At 55.1% G+C, this 18336-nt stretch overlaps 1 protein-coding gene across 4 annotated transcripts in view; it reads left to right on the top strand.

Annotated features, from left to right (window-relative positions):
- The window catches only part of RHBDL3 (rhomboid like 3), a 61485-nt gene that overhangs the window by 8926 nt on the left and 34223 nt on the right, over positions 1–18336 (top strand). For all 4 annotated transcript variants that reach the window (XM_053656383.1, XM_037143327.2, XM_037143326.2 and 1 more), the window contains 4 exons: positions 7190–7348; positions 11047–11271; positions 14242–14390; positions 17285–17397. In XM_053656383.1, coding sequence (XP_053512358.1) covers positions 7190–7348; positions 11047–11271; positions 14242–14390; positions 17285–17397 — 646 coding nt within the window. The remainder of the gene's footprint in view (positions 1–7189; positions 7349–11046; positions 11272–14241; positions 14391–17284; positions 17398–18336) is intronic.

Genomic DNA, 18336 nt, shown 5'->3' with positions numbered 1-18336 from the left:
GCCTGAAATCGCCTGAGCCTCCCCAGCTGTCGGGGGCTTGGCCTGGCTGAGGCCCAGGGGAGGGCCAGGGCCCCGTGTGCTCGGGTGGGCAGACCCAAGGACAGGAGGGGTCTGAACCTGGCTTTGAGGAAGTGGTCTCTCTCCTTCCTAGGGAGGCTTGAGGTCTTGGAAAATTCGCTCCCAGCTCCAACTTGGAGCTGGCCAGACGGTGCCTCCTTCTACTCACCAGGAGTGCCTTTGGGCAAGTCGTTTATCTCTGCGGTTAGTGCCTTGGTCTGCGTATCTGTCAAATGGGACTAATCACACTTACTTTAGGATTGGTGTGAGAAGTAATAAAGTACTTGTGGAAATCAGTATTTCCCAGGTCAGGGGAATGGTGGGCGGTGGTTCTCCCTATGGGGTGAATTATCACCCTCATCGCTGAGGAAGGAGAACTGGAAGGGAAAGCTGCCGCTCCTGTAAGCTCGCCTCCTGACCTCGCAGCTGCAGGCCTGGACCTAATTTACGGGGCTGTAAATATCCGTGGTGAATACACTCTGGCTGTTGTGTGGGACGGTTCTGCTGAGCCATAAACCCCAGGCAGCCTCGTTAACTGCTCTGCTCAGAGGCCCGGTAATGATGCAAGGAGCCAGCCGAGGAGCCATGGTGAACGTCCCCCCACCCCCGGGGGGGAGGGGCAGCTTGCCTGTACCTCCCGGGTCCCAGCCTACGTGCCCTGTGGTCATCCCCCAGGGCTCTTTTCTGGCCTGGTGGACAGAGAAGAGACAGTGGCTGGGGATGGAAGCCTTCCTTTGATTCCAGGTCCCAACCTTCCAGACCCGAGAGTCATTCACCACGATGGCACCACAGGTGCTGCCTTTGGGGCCCTTGAGAGAGCCCGCACCCCTCGCTGAGATCCAGGGCTCCTGTGGATCAGCAAAAGGGGGGGGGTCCTCCTGGGAGAGAGAAGGGGATTCAAATGCTGGGAGCTGGGACCAGATGTGCATTGGTTCTGGAAGTGCCGTTTGTGCAGATCACACACAGGGGGTGGGTATAGAACAGATGTGCTCCTTTCTTTCTCTTCCGCTTCTGTGCTGCTGGGTGACTTCCGACGCCTCGGCCTGGCTCGCTGCCCTGCGGTGGGAGGGAGAAGCGGCGCCGCTGTCCCGGGTGCTGAGCGGGCACATCCCAGCTCATGCAGGGCTGTTCCCAGAGAGCCCAGCTCAGCGGCCTCGCGGCGGCCTTCCTCCCACCCTCTGGCTGGGGCCGCCATCCGGCCGACTTCTAACTGCTGGAGGACCAAAGTGTCAGCTGCCTTGGGGGCCTGTGCCCCTCAAGGGGCAGGAGGCTGGTGTGGAACCACCAGCAAAGGGGCCCAGGGTCACAAAAGGGGGAAAAATGCCTCAATTGTGATGGACACCAGCATTTTTTCCTAAAAAGTGTTCCATGGAGTGTTGCTATGGAAAAAACACTGTGGTATTTTTGCCCAAAGTTTGGGAAATGCTGGCTGAGCAAAATCAGACTGGTTTCTCATTGTAAAACCTTATGGAGTCTTGATTTGGTTTTCTGCATCACGCCCTTCCCAGAGGGTTTCCCAGACTTCGGGGTCCCAGAACCGTGATTTTGTGCGCCATCTTAGGCCTGGTGTTCCACCAAACGCACACTGGGGAGCCCCCGGGCCAGTTGTAGTTCATGCACTTGAGCAGGACAGAGAGAAACAAGGGAGGTCGAGGCTGGACCAGCGAACCCCCAGGGAGGGGCCCGGCGCCCATCACTCCCTCACTGTGTGATCTTGAACCACTTCTTTTTGGCTGACTCCTCTTGGTTTCCCAGCCACAGATTGAGTGTGATGCCTGGCACGCAGTCAGTCCTCAGTAAACTCCTGTTAAACAAACGAGAAGGTCGAACTGGGGTCTCCCAAATCCCTTAGCCGATGGCAGAGCGCAGCCCCTGGGCCTCTGCGCCACTTACCAGCTGTTCAGGCTTGGCCTGCTCAGCTCTCCTCCCCGTGTTTCCCCCCTTGCAAAGTGGGGCCCGTAACAATATCCACCTCACAGGGTTGTTGTGAGGTTAAAACGGGGGCAGGGACGTGATACAATCTATCATCGAACTTGGGGCCGTTGTGAGAGTGAAGGGGCGCTGTGACGGCCACGCTCACCTGGCAGGTGCGACCCAGGCCGCCCCAGGCAAGCCAGGACACAGGGCGAGGAGGCCTCGATGGGCAGCGCCTGTTCCCAGCAGACACGGCTCCTGCTGTGCTGTTGAACCAGGCAGGGCGCAGAAGGCCAATGCGTGACACAGCTCAGAGTGCGGCTGCTCTGGCAGGGGCGGGATGCTCAGAACCCCCGCTTCCCACCACTGTGTCTCAGAGGTCCTGTCACAGCCCCTAGGAGTCTGCACAGGGGTGCAAAAACCTCTCTAGGTCAGGGGTAGGGAGAGGGTCCTCCTGGGACCCGGGACTGGGCAGGTAGTCGCCCTGGAAATGTCGTTTATGCAGATCACACGTGCAGGGTGGTTCCTCTCAGCTCTCCTGGACCATGGGTTCTGATTCCCTGACCTTTCTCCCCAGGGTCACCAGGCGACAGCACAGACCTCGCCCCCAACACCTGTGCCCCCCCCCCCCCAATGTAGCGCTGCCTCTCCTGATTCTGAGTGTCCCATCACCCTTTGGTACAGAATAGATCAGCTACCCCCACGGGCTGTTCGGGCTGGGCTTTCTCTTCCCCCACCCCCATCTGCACACGCTGTGCCTGTGGGGTGGGGGGCACCCCCTTACTCCCCTGGAGAGGGAGGGTTGCTGCCACGTGATTGATGGAGAAATGGAGGCCGTGTGCCGAGGGATCTGCCCGGGCGGCATAGCGCTAGAGGAGGGGTTCCTTCTGGAACTCTCCTTGCTCCTTGCCCCGGAGAGGGGGGAAGGGCCCAAATGGCACCAATACAGAAAGGATTTGGTGGGTCCTTTTCCCAGCTTCGGCCGTACGTGCACTAGGACGGGGTCCCGGGTGGGCTGTGTGGCTGACCGCGTGTGGGGCCCAGGCTCAGGCGATGATGTGGAGGATTAAGGGGCCAGAGGGCTGGGTGCTGGTGGGATTAAGGTCCCCTCGGAGCCTCTCACAGCTCTTTTCAGGTCTGAGGCAGGTGGGCAGGAGCTGCGGGGGGCAGCCCCTCATTTTGTGTCTCTCCCTCAGTCCCCAGTGCCCTTCACTCAGCTGAATGTGGACTTAGCCCCCCCTCCCTGCACTGCACTCTCCGCCCTATTCAGGAGGCAGCTGCTAGGATGCTCACGACTCCTGGCTTTCCTGGGGGGCCCTGCCTGCGGCCCACCCACCACCCCCAGACCAGCCCTGGGCAGGCTTCCTCCAACCCACCCAGCCAGACCATCCCGAGAGCACCCCACTGCCGAAAGTGGGCGAATCCAGAACATGGGGCTTCAAGGACAGAGAGCTTTGTATCCACAAAAGCTCCAAGCCACAGTGCTGCTGGGATCTCATGCCCCATAGCTGACCTTGAAGGGAGTGTGTCCCCAAGGGCCAACCAGGCCCCCCGTCACTGGGGTGCTCCCAGCTGTGCTGCGATGGAGCTGGACCTCGGATGACCCTGGGCCCCAGATAGTGCTGCCCTGTGTTTGCTTCACCCACCGTGACCCGAGGGGACACTGCCCTGCTTGATAGATGAGGTGATTATGGCTCCAGATGGTTACCCCAAACGACACAAACTAGGTAGTGGCAGAGGCAAGATGGGGATTTCGCCTTGCTCCTTGCAGCCTCTTTTGAAGCTTTCAGCTTCCCTCCTGGGCAGTGGGTCCCACTCCCCTCTACACACACCCTCTCTGTGGTCGCTCTGTGTTTCCTTCCCCTTGGTCTCCCACTTTCTGTCTCTGCCTCCCGCCTGCCCCTGTGCCCCATGCTCACTGTCAGCCTCTGCTCTTGTCCTCATTTTCCCAGGTGGTTTGGAAGGTGTCCTGTGTACATTTTGTGGAGCCCAGGCAGCCGGCCCCATCCTGCCTGTCCCTCCCCATTAGTCAGCCTCCTTCGTCCCTGAGGCCTCATTATTAGGGTAGCGATGACCCCCATTGTCTGGCCTGTCTGGCTCTGGCACTGAAAGGTAGGGTTTTGGCAGAGAAGGGAGGCTCGGCCTCATTCCAGCTCATTCTCAGCAGCCTGGAGCCTGTACGTGCTTGGGGCAGGACTGGCAGGCCACGGCGGGGGTGGGGGCTTGGGGAGCCACAGGGCAGCCCCTGTGACTGGGACAACAGCAGGGAGCCCGGGAGGGGGAGCGGGGAGCAGGTGGTTCTTTGTCTGGAGCTGGAGTGAAGGAGAGGGGCCCTTGCTTGATCTCAGCCCCTCCGCCCCACGGCCCCCACCCCAGCCTCCAGGGAGCCCCTGAGAGGGGATCAGCATCTCTGCTCCCATCAAATGCAAGGCCAATGGGCTTCCTCCCCCTGGACTGCGGCAGGAGAGACTCCCCGATGTGCAGGGGGACTGCTGCCCTCCAGCAGTGCTCGCTGGGGGCGGAGGATGGATTTTCCCAGGACTCGGGGCTGCCTCTTAACCCCCTCCCTCATCCCCCATCAGCCCACCCAGCTCGAGGGCCATGTGCAACTAGGCCGGGCCAGTGAGTCCTCCAAGGGGGATGGGAGGGGCCCCAGGCACCAGAGAAGGTGGCCCCTCCCTGCTGACGTGGCCACTCTGCCTCTCCGGGCTTCACTTTCCCGTTTGAATAATGTCAGAACTGTGACTTTTTTAGGCTCCTCTCCACTTTAAAAGTCTCTGTTTCAAGCGGGCCTGTGGGACTCCTAGAGCCCCTCCTCTCCCGGATCAGTGCTCACCGCTTTGACCCTTAAATGCAGAGCAGCAGGACAGCTCTGAGGGCTGAAGGTTGGGGGTGACCAGAGGCAGCGCAAAGCAGCCTGGGCGTGGGGCCCCAGCGCTGCTGATTGCTGGCCCTGTGCCCCTCTCCCGTGCCTTTATTTCCTTGTCTGTAGTATGGGGATAATAATAGGACCTACTTCATATGGTTGTTATAGGAAGTCAAAGAAATGTGTGGTGCAGTGGTGGAATGCTGGCCTGCCAGTCGAAGGCTTGCTGGTTTGATTCCCAGTCAGGGCACATGCCTGGGTTTCAAGCCAGGTCCCCAGTAGGGGATGCGCAAAAGGCAACCACACACATGGATGTTTCTCTCCCACTCTTTCTCCTTCCCTTCCCCTCTCTCAAAAATAGACAAATAACATCTTAAAAAAAATAAGTAAAGTGCTTAGAACAGTGTTTGGCCCCATGAAAACACAACACACACTAAGTATTTTCATTCTGAAAGGCCTTGATGAAGCAAGGGCGGCTGAGTTTTCTGAAACCCTCTATCATGCGAACACAGGTGACCTCCCTGAGACCTGGGGTTGGGGGTGGGGACCCACGCAGAGGTGTGGGGTTTTTAATTATTTATTTATTTATTTTTAGAGAGGAAGGAGAAAGAGGGAGAGGAACATCAATGTATGGTTGCCTCTCACATGCCCCCTGCTGGGGACCTGGCCTGCAACCCAGGCATGTGCCCTGGCTGGGAATCAAACTGGTGACCCTTTGGTTTCCAGCCCGCACTCAATCCACTGAGCCACACCAGCCAGGGCCCAGAGTTTTGAGTAGGCCTCCTTAGCGGTGTCCTCTCTTGTTGAGCCCCGGGGAGAACTGGAATGGCCCCTGACTTGTGCTCTTGGCTTGTTTCTCCCGTATTGCCTAAGAACTGCTGCACACAGAGTCAGCCTTCCTCAGATAGTCCTCACTGGCTTTATCTAGAGAAGGAAGGAACGTGGGTGTGGCCCTCTGGGCTCCCTTGTCACACTCATGGATGCTGAGGCGTCTGATTGCCTTTTAAAGTCTCGGCCACCCACTGCAGTGTCTGCGGGCTGCAGCGAGCTCGAGTGGGGAAGCCCCGTGAACAGACACGCTCTCGGCGTCCACAGGAGGTGGGTGGCATCTCTGCCCAGCAGGGTGGGTGCTGTGGGCGGACGTTGAGTGGGTTTTGGAGGAAAGGGGGGCTGTGGAAGAGGGTCAGAGGGTTATGGGTTTCTCAGGGAGAGATGAATAAAATTCCTTCTGACTGTGCTGATGAGACTTTCCTTGAAAAATTAGCACCCATCTATTCATCCGAACATCCACGGTTTTAAAAAATATTTTATTTTATTTATTTTACTTTTAGAGAGAGGAGAAGAGAAGGAGAAAGAGAGGGAGAAAAAGGTTGATGTGAGAGAGAAACATCCATCGGTTGCCTCTTGTACGCCCCCAACTGGGGACCTGGAAGGCAACCCAGGCATTTCCTCTAACTGGCAATTGAACAGGCAACCTTTCCGTTTGCAGGCCAGCGCTCAATCCACTGAGCCACACCAGCCGGGGCTGAACGTCTGCTGTTTATTCACCCAACAAATATTTACTGGTTGTAAAGTGCTCACTATGCCGGGCTCTGTGCTAAGCACCGGGGATGCATTGTGATGCTTCCTTTGAGGAGCCGGCAGTCTAGTGAGTCAACATAGGCACTTAGAGAGCAGTGCGGGGTGGGGCTGGAGGTCTGCACAGGGTGCAGACCGTGGCTCAGGGGAGCCCTTCCAGAGCCAGGGACATCCAAGGAGCTGCAGAGGGTGAGTCAGGCTCTCCCAGGCAGGTGAGGGAGAAGGGAACTCTAGGCAGAGGGACCCATGTGTGCACAGGGCTGCAGGTTGATGCCCACAAACGACCAACACGGAGCACAGTGCCTCTGGAGAGCCCTGCCCTGCGCGGTGTGTGGGGCTGTGGGGCCGGCAGGGCTGCGCTCCCTGCTCCCCAGGCCTCGAACATTCCCCCTGGAGTCTCCCTGGCCTAGCCCCAGAAGTCCCTCATCCTCCTCTGCTCATTGTGCCTGTTCATTTCTGCTTTCCTGTGCCTGGAGTCAGGAGTAAGGGTGGAGAGGAGGGAGTTTAGCCTCTCTGAGTCTCAGATTCCTTACGCACACACCAGACCCGTGGATGAGATGATCTCAAAGGTCTCCAGGGCCTTCTAGGATTTTCAGTGCTTGTCCAAGCTCTATTTGGACATTTCCCATGGGGACCTTGGAAACACCCCAGGCACCACCTGGGCCTCTGTTGGCAGAGGGCTGGGGACAGGAGCTGGTGAGTGGCGGTGGAGGGGGGGTACCTGCACCAGTGCTGAGAGGGGGACGCCCCTGCTTGTCTGTGCTTCTCTCTCAGTGTGACCCCGGGAACACAGGCTACATCAGCACAGGCAAATTTCGCAGCCTCCTGGAGAGCCACAGCTCCAAGCTGGACCCGCACAAGAGGGAGGTGCTCCTGGCTCTGGCCGACAGCCATGCGGATGGGCAGATCTGCTACCAGGATTTTGTCAACCTGGTGAGTGCTCTGGGGTGAGGGTTGTGGCTTCGGAACCTTTTGGACAATTAAAGGGCTCTGTTGGCCCACAGTATTGAAAAATCTAGGCTTAGCATGGTATTGCCAAGGATCTGGTTTCTCGTTGTCTCTCCATTCTGCCTTTTGCAGTGTCCACCCACACTCTGAGAAGCCCCTGGCAGTTCCAGCCCCTCCCAGTGTGGCAGCAAAGTGGCTGCAGCTGTGCCAGCCCTCACACCCCACCCCCCGGCCTCATCATCAAGAAAAGAGAGGAACTCTTCTTGTGGTAGCTCCCATACAAAGGGTTTCCTCTGTTCCCATTGGCCCAGACTGGGTCAGTTGGGATGTGTTCATTGACTCGAACCAATCAGTGCCCACGTCTGGAGCTGGAAGTGGGGTCAGTTCCACCGAGAACAAAGGGCCAGGAGTGGGAGGTGGGAGTTATCATTGGCAGGACAGGACCTGGGGCGTCGATGTGGGAAGGCCCAGGCCACACCTCTCTAGGAGTGATGAGGCACACCAGTTAAGGCCGGAGCGCATCAGACCTGCTGGCAGCTGTCCCGGGTTGTTGGATGGATGGAGACAGGAAGCCCAAGGATCCTGCCCACGGTCTGGTGTCTTAGAGTGTCCCACTGGGGTAGCCCCCAGTGTATTTGCTGGGGTGAGATTGGAATGCAGTTCAGTGGGGTTAACAGGAATCATGTCACCTGCTGTGGAATGGCTGGGATGTCAGTAGACGCTACATGAAACAACAGGACGAACACAAGGCTGGAGTCTGCCCTTGGTTTCCCTGTTGAAATGGAGATAGTCACCTCTCCTGTCACCCATGGAGTGGGGGGGCGAAGGTGAATGACCGGTGTAACGTTCACTGGTGTCGGCACCACTCATGCCTGTCACTGCCAGCTGAGCTCTCTGATGTGGATGCCCAGATTTTGGACTTATTTTAATTGCCTCTTGGCTGAGGACCTGCCTTTGCCTGGAGATTAACACGAGTGCAGGGAGCAGCGGTAGATTCTGCTGCTGTTCAGAGAGGACCCAGGGAGCAGACCTGCCAGAGGGCAGAGGACAGATCTGAGCTATGCGGGTGGGGATGGGGGGCAGTCAGGATCCACAGGGCAGGCCGTGGGGGTGGGCCATGGGCCTCAGTGCCCAGCGGTGCCACCAAAGACCAGCCACAGGTCTGAGCCTGCACGGGCTCAGTCCCAGCCCAGCACAGGCACGATTGCTACACACCCCAAAGTCCCAGAGCAGAGTCAGGGTGTGGCTGGGCCCGTGAGATGCTCGTCTCCAGCAAGCAGATCCTGGGGTCCTCTGTGTGAACTCACAACAGCAGGTTACTTGTCACTGTTGGGATTTCTGTAAGTTCTGAGCTGGAGCGGCCAGCTGTCGCCTGGATTCACGTGAGCTGGGCCGTCCCGGAGACCAGGACGAAGAACCGGTCACCAGGAGGGAAGCTCTGGGTTGGGCAGAGCGCTCGAGGCCTGGGGGCAGGCAGACCTGGTCCCTCTCCAGGCTCTGCCTTTGCCACACTCACTGGGGAAACTCCTCCGAGCCTTGGTTTCCCCATTTGTAAAAAGAAGCCAAAGGATACCTTCTTGAGGGTTGTTGCAAGGATTAAACAAGGTGAGGTATTTGAAAGACTTTGTTGTCTATAGTGTTCTTCCAGCAGGTAAGCTCTGCATCTTTTGTGAGCCCTTCCTCACCCCAATCCAGACAGGGAAAACCAGCCTGATTCAGAACCACCCCCCCCCCAGGGCATTGCCCGGCCTGTCTTCCAGCTCAGACCACATCACGCCACAGCCAGGTAGCCAGGGTCGCCGTGTGTGGGTGTGCAGCTTGCATGCTGGGCAAGGGTGCCTGGCAGAGGGGTGACTGGGACTGAAGTCCTGCTTGGGCTTTGTTCAGTGAGGCCTGGCGTGAGTGCGGCCACCTGGAAGAAGAGATTGGCTTACTAACTATAGGTCCTTGAGGAAGTACTCTCCAAGCTCTGGTGGCCATTCTCACAACCTGGGTATAATGCTGTGCACCAAAAACTGAGATGACCCCCTCCTTTGCTGCTGTTTACACATGGTCTCTCCTTGTAAGCTCTGTGAGGCCCAAGACCATGGTCACTACCACGCCTAACACAGGTCTAAGCACATAGTAGGTGCAGGTGAGTGGGGAGTGTGTGTATGCTCACCGTGCTCCTCCTGGTCTCCTGCTAAGCCCGTCCCCACCACCGGTCTTCAGGGTGTGGCTGTGGGTATGTGAGTGTGTGTGCAATGCACGCCCCTGTGCATAGGCTCAGTCAGAGATTGGGAGAGAGTCTGGTAAGAGTGGCTACAAAATCCTTCCCAATATGACCCGGTCTTGGGCTTGCAGTGTACATGGAGCCCAAACCCTGCCTGGATTTACAGGAGCCACTGCAAGGAGCCAGGCCCAAGCTTTGTAGATGCAGAGCAGGTGAGAACAGGGACTCTTGGAAGGGGTTCATCTGGGAAAGGCACTTTGGGGATTTAAGGCAGATTTCAAAGATGAGATAGCAGAACCCCGGAGGGAGAAGGACACTGCAAACAGAGGGAAGTGCTTCCCACTGGCCTGGGTTGCAGGCAGGTCCTCCCCAGCTGCTGCCTTCCCATGACAGGGCTTCAAGCCCCTCTGCCTTGGCCTGGCCCCGTTCACCTGGCCAGCCCTCTCTGGACTGCTGCCTCCAGGTTTAGCCTTATGTCCACTGCTGGGCTCACGGTCCCAGGAATATGTTGATAATTCCCACCCCAGCTATGTGGAACAGCCACCTGAGCAGTACTGTGGGCTCTGGGGCTGGGAGGACCATGCCTCTAGGACATTCTTCTATAACCAAGGTCAAGGAGGGCAGGTGAGAGGTGGCAGAGGCCTCAAGAGGCTGGGAGTCAGCGAGGCTGCCTCTGTTCTCTAGGAGCCAGGCTGACTGCTAGACCAGGCAGCCAGGGCTTTCCAGAGTCAGGCATCCTCAGGGTGCCAAGGGCAGGGCCAGTCCTTAGGCCTGGCTTCCTTGAAGGCCCTTGGGAGTAGGGACCTTCTGCAGGCACAGCTTTAGTTTCTGGTTCTGAGGAAGTCCCCGAGGGCTGCCCACCTCGTCCCAAGCTAGTGTTTATGAGGATGCCAAGGCCTACAGTTCTTACTCAGATTTCACCTCCTCCAGGAAGCCCTCCCTGACCACCTTGAAACCAGGCTGGGCTCCCTTCTGTGTGCTCCTGCAGCAGCCTTGACTCTGAATGGTGATTGCTGATTACTCATCTGTCTTCAGCCCCCTGTGTCCCCTGTGTCTGACAATGTGCCTGACACTTAGTAGTTGCTCAGGAAATTGTGATGGATGGATGAGAGATGAGCGGATGGAAGGAAAGTTTAGTGAATATATGAACACAGGCTCAGGAGCCTTAAGTTTGAACTTGATGGGTTCCCAAAGCCCATCTCTGTGCCTTGGTTTCCACATCTAGTAGAATAGGGACATTCATAGTCCTTGTACAAACTAGTTGTGCCACATGAACCAACATGTGAAGGGCTTGGAACAGTCCAGGACACGTAGGAGCTCAGTGAATATTGCTTCTTGTGAAGTGTGGCAGAAGAATGAGAAAGGCGAGATTAGGCCTGGCTGGTCTAAGGACTGTCCTGGCTGGGAAAGGGGTTGGGGCTCCCCTGAGACCCTGGTTCTAACCCTGTCCCCAACCCTGTGTCCTCTGCAGATGAGCAACAAGCGGTCCAACAGCTTCCGCCAGGCCATCCTGCAGGGGAACCGCAGGCTCTGTAGTAAGGCGCTGCTGGAGGAGAAAGGGCTGAACCTCTCCCAGCGACTGATCCGCCACGTGGCCTACGAGACCCTGCCCCGGGAGATTGACCGGAAGTGGTACTACGACAGTTACACCTGCTGCCCCCCGCCCTGGTTCATGATCACGGTCACGCTGCTGGAGGCAAGGACGAGGGTGGGGAAGGGGCTGCTCAGCCTTGGCAGAGTGGGGGCCAGGAGGCTGGCTGAGATCACGAGAGGAAGGGCAGCGTCTTCTCCACCAAAAGGCGATGGCTGAGGAGCCAACAGCAGCTGGCGTTGCAGTGTTATGAGGTTGTTACTTCCAGCAGCGTGCACTGCAGCAGACCCCCCTGTGACCGCCCCACCCAAACAACTGCCACAGAGCAGTGGAGCAAGCTCATGGATTTAGTCAGGTTAACCTGTTAAAGCCCACTTAGTCCAGTTCCTCCCCGAGTGAGTAATGTGGACCAGTTGTTTGCTCCCCTGGGCCTCCGTCCTCCACCCGTGAAGCAGGAATAAGCAGGCCTATGCCCCTTCTCTCATAGGCCCCCTCCTGAGCCAGGAATGGAACGCCAAAGCATGTCACACATGTGTGTGTATACGCGTGCACACACACGAGGGCGTGTCTATGAACAGGTAAAGGTGGCCTTACCATATTTTGAAGGAATATTCTCCCCTTAGGGGGATCATCCAGACCCATTGTTATCCTAAAAGCCTGCTCTTGCAACTGGGACCCAAAGGCACCTCTTTCTGAATCAGTGCCCATGTGCGAGGAACTCTGAATTCCTTTGGCTGTTCACCCTAAGAACCCACAGGACCCCCAACCCCAGCTCCTGAATGGATGCTCTGCATCCCTGTGGCGTTTTATAATCCCCGCTATTTCTCTTCCAGAGGCACAGGCCTAATTACCACCCCTGCACATGTTCCTGTAAAGTTCCCAATCAAACGGCAAGATCATTAAGCCTCATAGCATTCTTCTTCTTCTTTTTTTCCTCCTAAATCAGAAGAGCTGGTCTGCAGGCCAGAGTGCCTCTGCTGTTAAGGCTTCATCCACGCACACATTGAAGTTGCAATTTTTCTGAGATATTCTTGGACTCTCTGCAAATGCTTACTGTGTTGGTCTATTTATTAACTTCTATCTGAGGACAAATAATAACGAGCTGCCTTGGAAGCTGTGTTTGTTGCCAGGCCACCCGCATCCTGTTAGGTGGACAGGACGGTTCCCCAGAGAGCCCAGGAGAGTCTAGCAGCTGGGGGGCCTGAGCCAGGCCTGGCTCAGCACAGGCAGTTTTAACTCAACACTAATTGCAGCTGCCTTCACGGATCACGTGCCTGGCCCCTGGCCGTCTTCGTGCATTTAATCTCTTTCAAACCTCATGACCACCCCTGGAAGCGTGGGCATTCATATCCCCATTTCCAAATCAGGAAATCGAGAACCAGAGAATTCAAATAATTTGTCCAAGGTTATCCAGAGAAGCCAGATTCTATGTCCAGATTGGTTTCAAATTTCCATAACCCTCAGCTATGTAAACTCAAACCACCAGTCTAGAAGAAAATGTTGAAATAACTATTTCAAAGTCCTTATACAAAAGCCTAGGGTTTTTGTTTTACATGCAGTTCTAGAAACCTGATTTTCTGATTCCATAACAGGGAGAAAACAGAAGGGATTCATTACCAGCCAGCAGTAAGAAGTGAGAACCTGGCCCTGGCTGGTGTAGCTCAGTGGATTGAGTGCTGGCCTGTGAACCAAAGGGTCACCACCAGTTCAACTCCCAGTCAGGGCACATGCCTGGGTTGCAGGCCAGGTCCCCAGTAGCAGGTGCGCGAGAGGCAACCGTACATTGATGTTTCTCTCCCTGTCTTCTTCCCTTCCTCTCTCTCTAAAAATAAATAAATAAATGAAATATTTTTTTTAAAAAGAAGTAAGAACCTTGGGAGAGAACAAAACAAAGTTTAAACGTAGTCCTGAAGAAGACATCAGTCCTGTAACCCGGACCAGAACCAGAGGCATCTCTAAAAGGTTATGCACGTATCCTGATTAAGAACACAGGGACACGAATGATGGGTATCAGAAAGTGTTCCAGGAAAAAAAAGTTACGTTACCTTTTAGGGCTTTAATAAGTATGCCAGTCATCTGCAAAGTCAACCTAGGCGGGGGATTGGAGAGGATGTAAAGAAGTCGGGGTCTTGGTGGACCTTTGGTGGGAGCGTTAAAACTGTGCAGCCCCCGTGGGAAATAGTGTGACGGTTACTCAAAACAGTAAACTTAGAATTACGACGTGATCCAGCAGTTCCAACTCTGTGTGTGTTCCCCACATAATTGAAAGTTGGGACTCTGAGGGACATTTGTATACCTGTGTTCCTAAAGGAATTACTCACAGTTGTTAAAATGTGGAAGCAACCCAAGAATTCATCAGCAGAAGAAGGATAGGCAAAATGTGGTTTATATATACAATTCATGCGTAAGAAAGGAAGGACATTTCGCCCTCATCCACAACATGGATAAACCCTGTTGACGTTGTGCAAAGTGAAATAAGCCAGTCAAGACACCTAGAGTAGCCAGACTCATAGGCAGAGAGGAGAACGGCGGTTGCCAGAGGCTGGGGAAAGGAGAACGGGAAGCTAACGTTTGAAGGGCGCAGACTGTCAGTGTTGCAGGCTGGAGAGACTCCGTGGGTGGAGGGGGTGCTGGTTGCTGAACAGTGTAAACATGCTTAATGCCACTGAGCCGTACACTCAAAACTGACTCAGATGGCAAACTGTATGCTGTATGTATTTTACCTATGAGTTTTTAAAAATCAACTTATGTGGAGTTGCCTTACCCCCAAATAGGTATGTGAATTATTCTTGGCATTAACGTTTAAAATCTTCCAAGCGCTTCCTGCTTCGCAGCAAGGAAGTGTGGGCAGAGATCACGGGACCGTTTTGTGAATGTTTCTAACACGAAATGATCAGTCAGAAGTGGGTAGAGATGGTCGAAGCTGGGCCAAGCGCTGGCCGCAGGGGCGTCCCTCGTTAACTGAGAAGGACAGAAGACAACTTCCAGGGAGGGTTCCGGATGTCAACAAGACAGGGCTTCCTGCGCAGTTTTTCACTCAGTAATAGGCCCTCTCTGTCCTGTGCTTTCATCCAGGTTGCCTTTTTCCTCTACAATGGAGTGTCGCTGGATCAGTTCGTGCTGCAGGTAACCCATCCACGTTACCTGCAGAACGCGCTGGTTTACCACCCACAGCTCCGAGCACAGGCTTGGCGCTACTTGACGTACATCTTCATGCACGCGGGGTGAGTACCCATCTCCTTCTGTTCTGTCAACAGTCCCTAGGGAGCCCTTGTCATCCAGCAACAGAGAAGGTCGCTGGTTCGATCCCCGGGCAGGGCACATGCCTGGCTTGTGGGTTCATCCCCAGTCAGAGCCCATATGACAAGCAACTGATCAGTGTTTCTCTCCCTCTTTTTCCCTTCCTTCCATTCTCTCTAAAAATAAATAAGCAAAAAAGAATTTTTTAAGTCCCTATGGAAAAATAAGTGCCCCAGATAGCCTGGTTTGAAATATATATTTTAGTTTACCTCCCTGGACACAGAATTTGAAGTGGCTTCTTGGAACCCACCTAATACCAGCACAGGAGTTATTGAGAGCATATGGGAAAGGGAAAGTAGAGGGAGGAAAATGCATAACACCACAGTGAAATCAGCACAAACACTCACAGCCTGTGAGTCTGTGTACTTGCTAAAAGTGGATTATAATTTTTTTTCTGAGCTTCCTAGTGGCCAAAGCAAAGAGGAAATGTGGTCAGTTACCAAGTTCATTATCCATAAACTGCACGTGTGTGTTTGTGTGTGTGTGTGAGTGCCCCCATCAGTGAAATAAAGGACAGACTTATTGACACAGCCTTCTTCCCAACTGCTCTCCCTATGTGCTGAGAGTCTTCTTGAAGAGTTTTGGCAGCGCATACAGTTCTGTTCACAGAGCCGTGTGGCCTCTTTCAGGTCTGGCCTGCCGTCAGTTCTCACCGGCGCCCCTTACCCGTGTAAGGCCAGGGCACTCCCCAGACCCAGTTCCCGTGAAGAGCGCTCTCTTGGCCGGAGACCATTTTTACACAGTGGAAGTGCTGAGCTGGAACAGCGGAGGCCCTGGACACCAGACCTCTGTGGTGTCTTTTACGGCCTCTCTAGGGAGAGACACAAAGGAGCTCACTGTCAGTCTGGGCAAGCCCTGGGTTGCAAATGGGAAGAGGATCCCTCTGGCCCTCGAGGCTCCATCATTCCCGTTCCTCCACAGAAAGACTTGCAGTGGCAAGAGGGAGCCCCACTGTGAGCCTCCCTGCCGAGCCTCCGAAACTGGCACCAACACTGACCTTAATGGGCTGCACTGTCAGCGGGGGCAGGGGCAGGCTTGGGTGAGGAGATATTCCGACGGTTGCGATGGATGTCTCTACTCTGAGCCACAGGGAACAGTTGGCACAGGCTGTTTGCTTTGCCTGCTGTGTCCCAGGCTGTAACCTCACAGGGCTAAGGAGCAGAGTGAGGGAGGCACGTCCTGCATCAGACTGATGGTGCGACAACAGGAACTGGGGACTTTCCTGTCCAGGCTGCACGTGGGCTGGAACCACCTGCCTTGTTTGCAGGACTTCCCTCCGGCCTTCCCTGATCTCTTTGGGGTAAGGAAGGAGGATGGACAGTGTCTCCATGGCCTCCTTGTCCATTGCCTGCCTTTGCCAGCTGAAAGCTTGGAGTGGCTCTGCATCCAGGGAGAGGGCCTGTGACTTTGATGGAGGGCTCTTGACTGCTGCTGCAATAGACAGGAGATAGGGGCAGCTGGCCAGCACGTAGGGAAAGTCCAAGCAGGGTGACCTGGACACACTCCGGGCCGGTCACTGCGGTAGAGAAGAAAGAGTTCTGCTTGGGAAACAGGAGCTCTGGGCTCCTCTCATCTGTCCTCTTCTCCACTCAAGTTCTAAGCTGTAAACCAAGGAGACGGGACCAGAAAACCTCTGAAGTCTCTCTGTCTGTCAGCCCGATGCTACCATGCAGCTCCTTTTCAGTAACTGTGTCTGGATTTCTAATCTAGAATCCTTTTGCTGGCACAGTCGGGGGTGCGGTAGGGACTAGAAGATTTCTGGCACGGTGGGAATTCAGGACAGAGCCTGATCTGAGACACGAGCTACCTCCCAGGCACCTCCTGGGGAAGCAGGTGCCCACGTGCCCTGCCTGTAGTGGGGCAGCTGGCCTCCAGACGGAGCCCTGCAGACCAGGCCAGTGTCTGTCCGGACCCCTTGTTACATGTCTGTTACCCGATAACTTAAGCATCCCCAGGGAGCTGTCCAGCTGCTCTGGGCTCAGTTTATATGAGCTAATGGATGTTAAAGTGCTTTGTAAACTCGAAAGCGCACATCAATGTAATAATAGCGATGTTACGATATTCTCTAGTAGCCTATGCACTCAGCCCGACCCCACTTAGCAAGAAGATCGGGTCACGTGATGGGGTAAAAAGGAAGGCATTTTCAGGGTGAGAAAGCCCAGCCCTGAGCGTTCAGGGGAAGAACGGGTCCCTTCTCACACCAGGAGGGAGAAGCCTCCCCCATCAGGTTTTAAATGAAATATTTAAATACATAGACATATTTAAATATATAAAAATAACTGAATTATTAAGCTCTCAGAGAGATATCTAATGCTTGCTTGCATTTATTTTGAAAGCAGCTTTCTCTTTAAATATCAGTAGCTCTTTACAAATACAGTAGCAAGCCAGCACGCCCTTGTGACCTGGTGAGTGGAGCAGAGACCTGGGCTGTGGTACCAGCCTGCCACTAACCAGCTCTGTGACTCCAAGCTAGTCAGTGCCCCTCTCTGGGCCTTGGCTTTTCATGTCAACCGATGGAGTTGCTGGATCCTGCCCACGGTTAGCCTCTCTCACTGTGACAAGTGCAGACCCTGCCAGTTACTGCCCAGGCCCTGCACGTGTTCTCGCCTCAGGTGGAGGGAAAGGTATGGAAAGAACAGTCTTTCCAAGGTGAACTGTCTGTCTTGTAATTCCTGCCCCCCATCCCAGACCATGAGCTCCTCAAAGGCAGGTATAGGGTTTGTTCGCTGCTGCATCTCCAGCATCTCGGTGCACAGTGTTTGCTGCGTAGATGCCCAGATGGATAGACAGATGAATGGAGTGTGGCCTCTCTGTGCAGGGTAGAACACCTGGGACTCAACGTGGCGCTGCAGCTCCTGGTGGGGGTGCCCTTGGAGATGGTGCATGGAGCGACCCGCATTGGACTTGTCTACGTGGCCGGTGTTGTGGCAGGTAGGTGGGAGGGCCCTAGTGTATAGGAGAAACCTCTCCAGGCAGGCCAGGAATCCTCATGGGGTCAGGCAAGCCCCAGGCTTTCAGAGGACCCAGGACCCTCATCACCAAAGCTCCTGAATACTGACTGGGCTTGTTCCCCAGGCAAATCTCCCCACCTCTCTGGAGAGGAGAGCACAGGATTTGGAACAGGCAGGACTTGGCTTTCAGTCTTTATGCCACCATGTTGTAGCTGTGTGAACTCGGGGAAATTCCTTGGCCCCATTAAGCCTTAAGAGAGAGCTAATAAGATCTGTCTGCAGGGTGTTGGGATGGCGAGGTGAGCTAACAAATGGAGTAACGGTGTTATATAAACTGTGTGAGGGCAGAGCGAGATCCCTGTAGACACACCCACACTGTGGATGAAGCCTATTGCCTCCCTGGCCAGCCAGTACCTGTACCCAAAGGGAGATCTTGCCTCTGCCCACCTGGCCACTGTCCCCTTGATTGACTCACTGCTGACAGGAGAGAGTCTGGCCTAGAAGGTAGTAAGCGCTCGTGCCAGCCCGAGGAGTCTGGGGCCCCTGGCTGACTCAGCTCTCATGGCAGGTGGTCATGGCCTTGAGCTCAGGGGCAGCCTGACTTCCCTCCCCAGTGCAAGGTGAGGCAGGCTGGGTGAGCTGGGGAGAGTAGAGCAGGTTTGTGCAGGAAGTCTGCACCAGGAATCTCTCATGATGTTCCAACTTTATTGCTGGGCAGGTTTTTTTTTTTTTTTGAACAAGGTTTGCCGCCTCAGCTCTTCACCTTGACAGCTGTGCCCAAGGGAGCTTTGTATGTATGTTTGAGTAAGATCTTAATCTTTTCTGAGTAGCATTAAAGTTGTCATCAGGAGAGTGGGACACCATCAGCCTTGTAAACAACCGGCAGGCGTGGTCCCCGGGAGTAAGTGACATGGCCTAG

Source organism: Artibeus jamaicensis, unplaced genomic scaffold (assembly GCF_021234435.1).
Source record: "Artibeus jamaicensis isolate MK-2021 breed Jamaican fruit bat unplaced genomic scaffold, CSHL_Jam_final contig_1998, whole genome shotgun sequence".
Classification (NCBI taxonomy): Eukaryota; Metazoa; Chordata; class Mammalia; order Chiroptera; family Phyllostomidae; genus Artibeus; species Artibeus jamaicensis.
The sequence above is the reverse complement of the archived record's forward strand: the minus strand, read 5'-3'. Positions and strand labels throughout refer to the sequence as shown.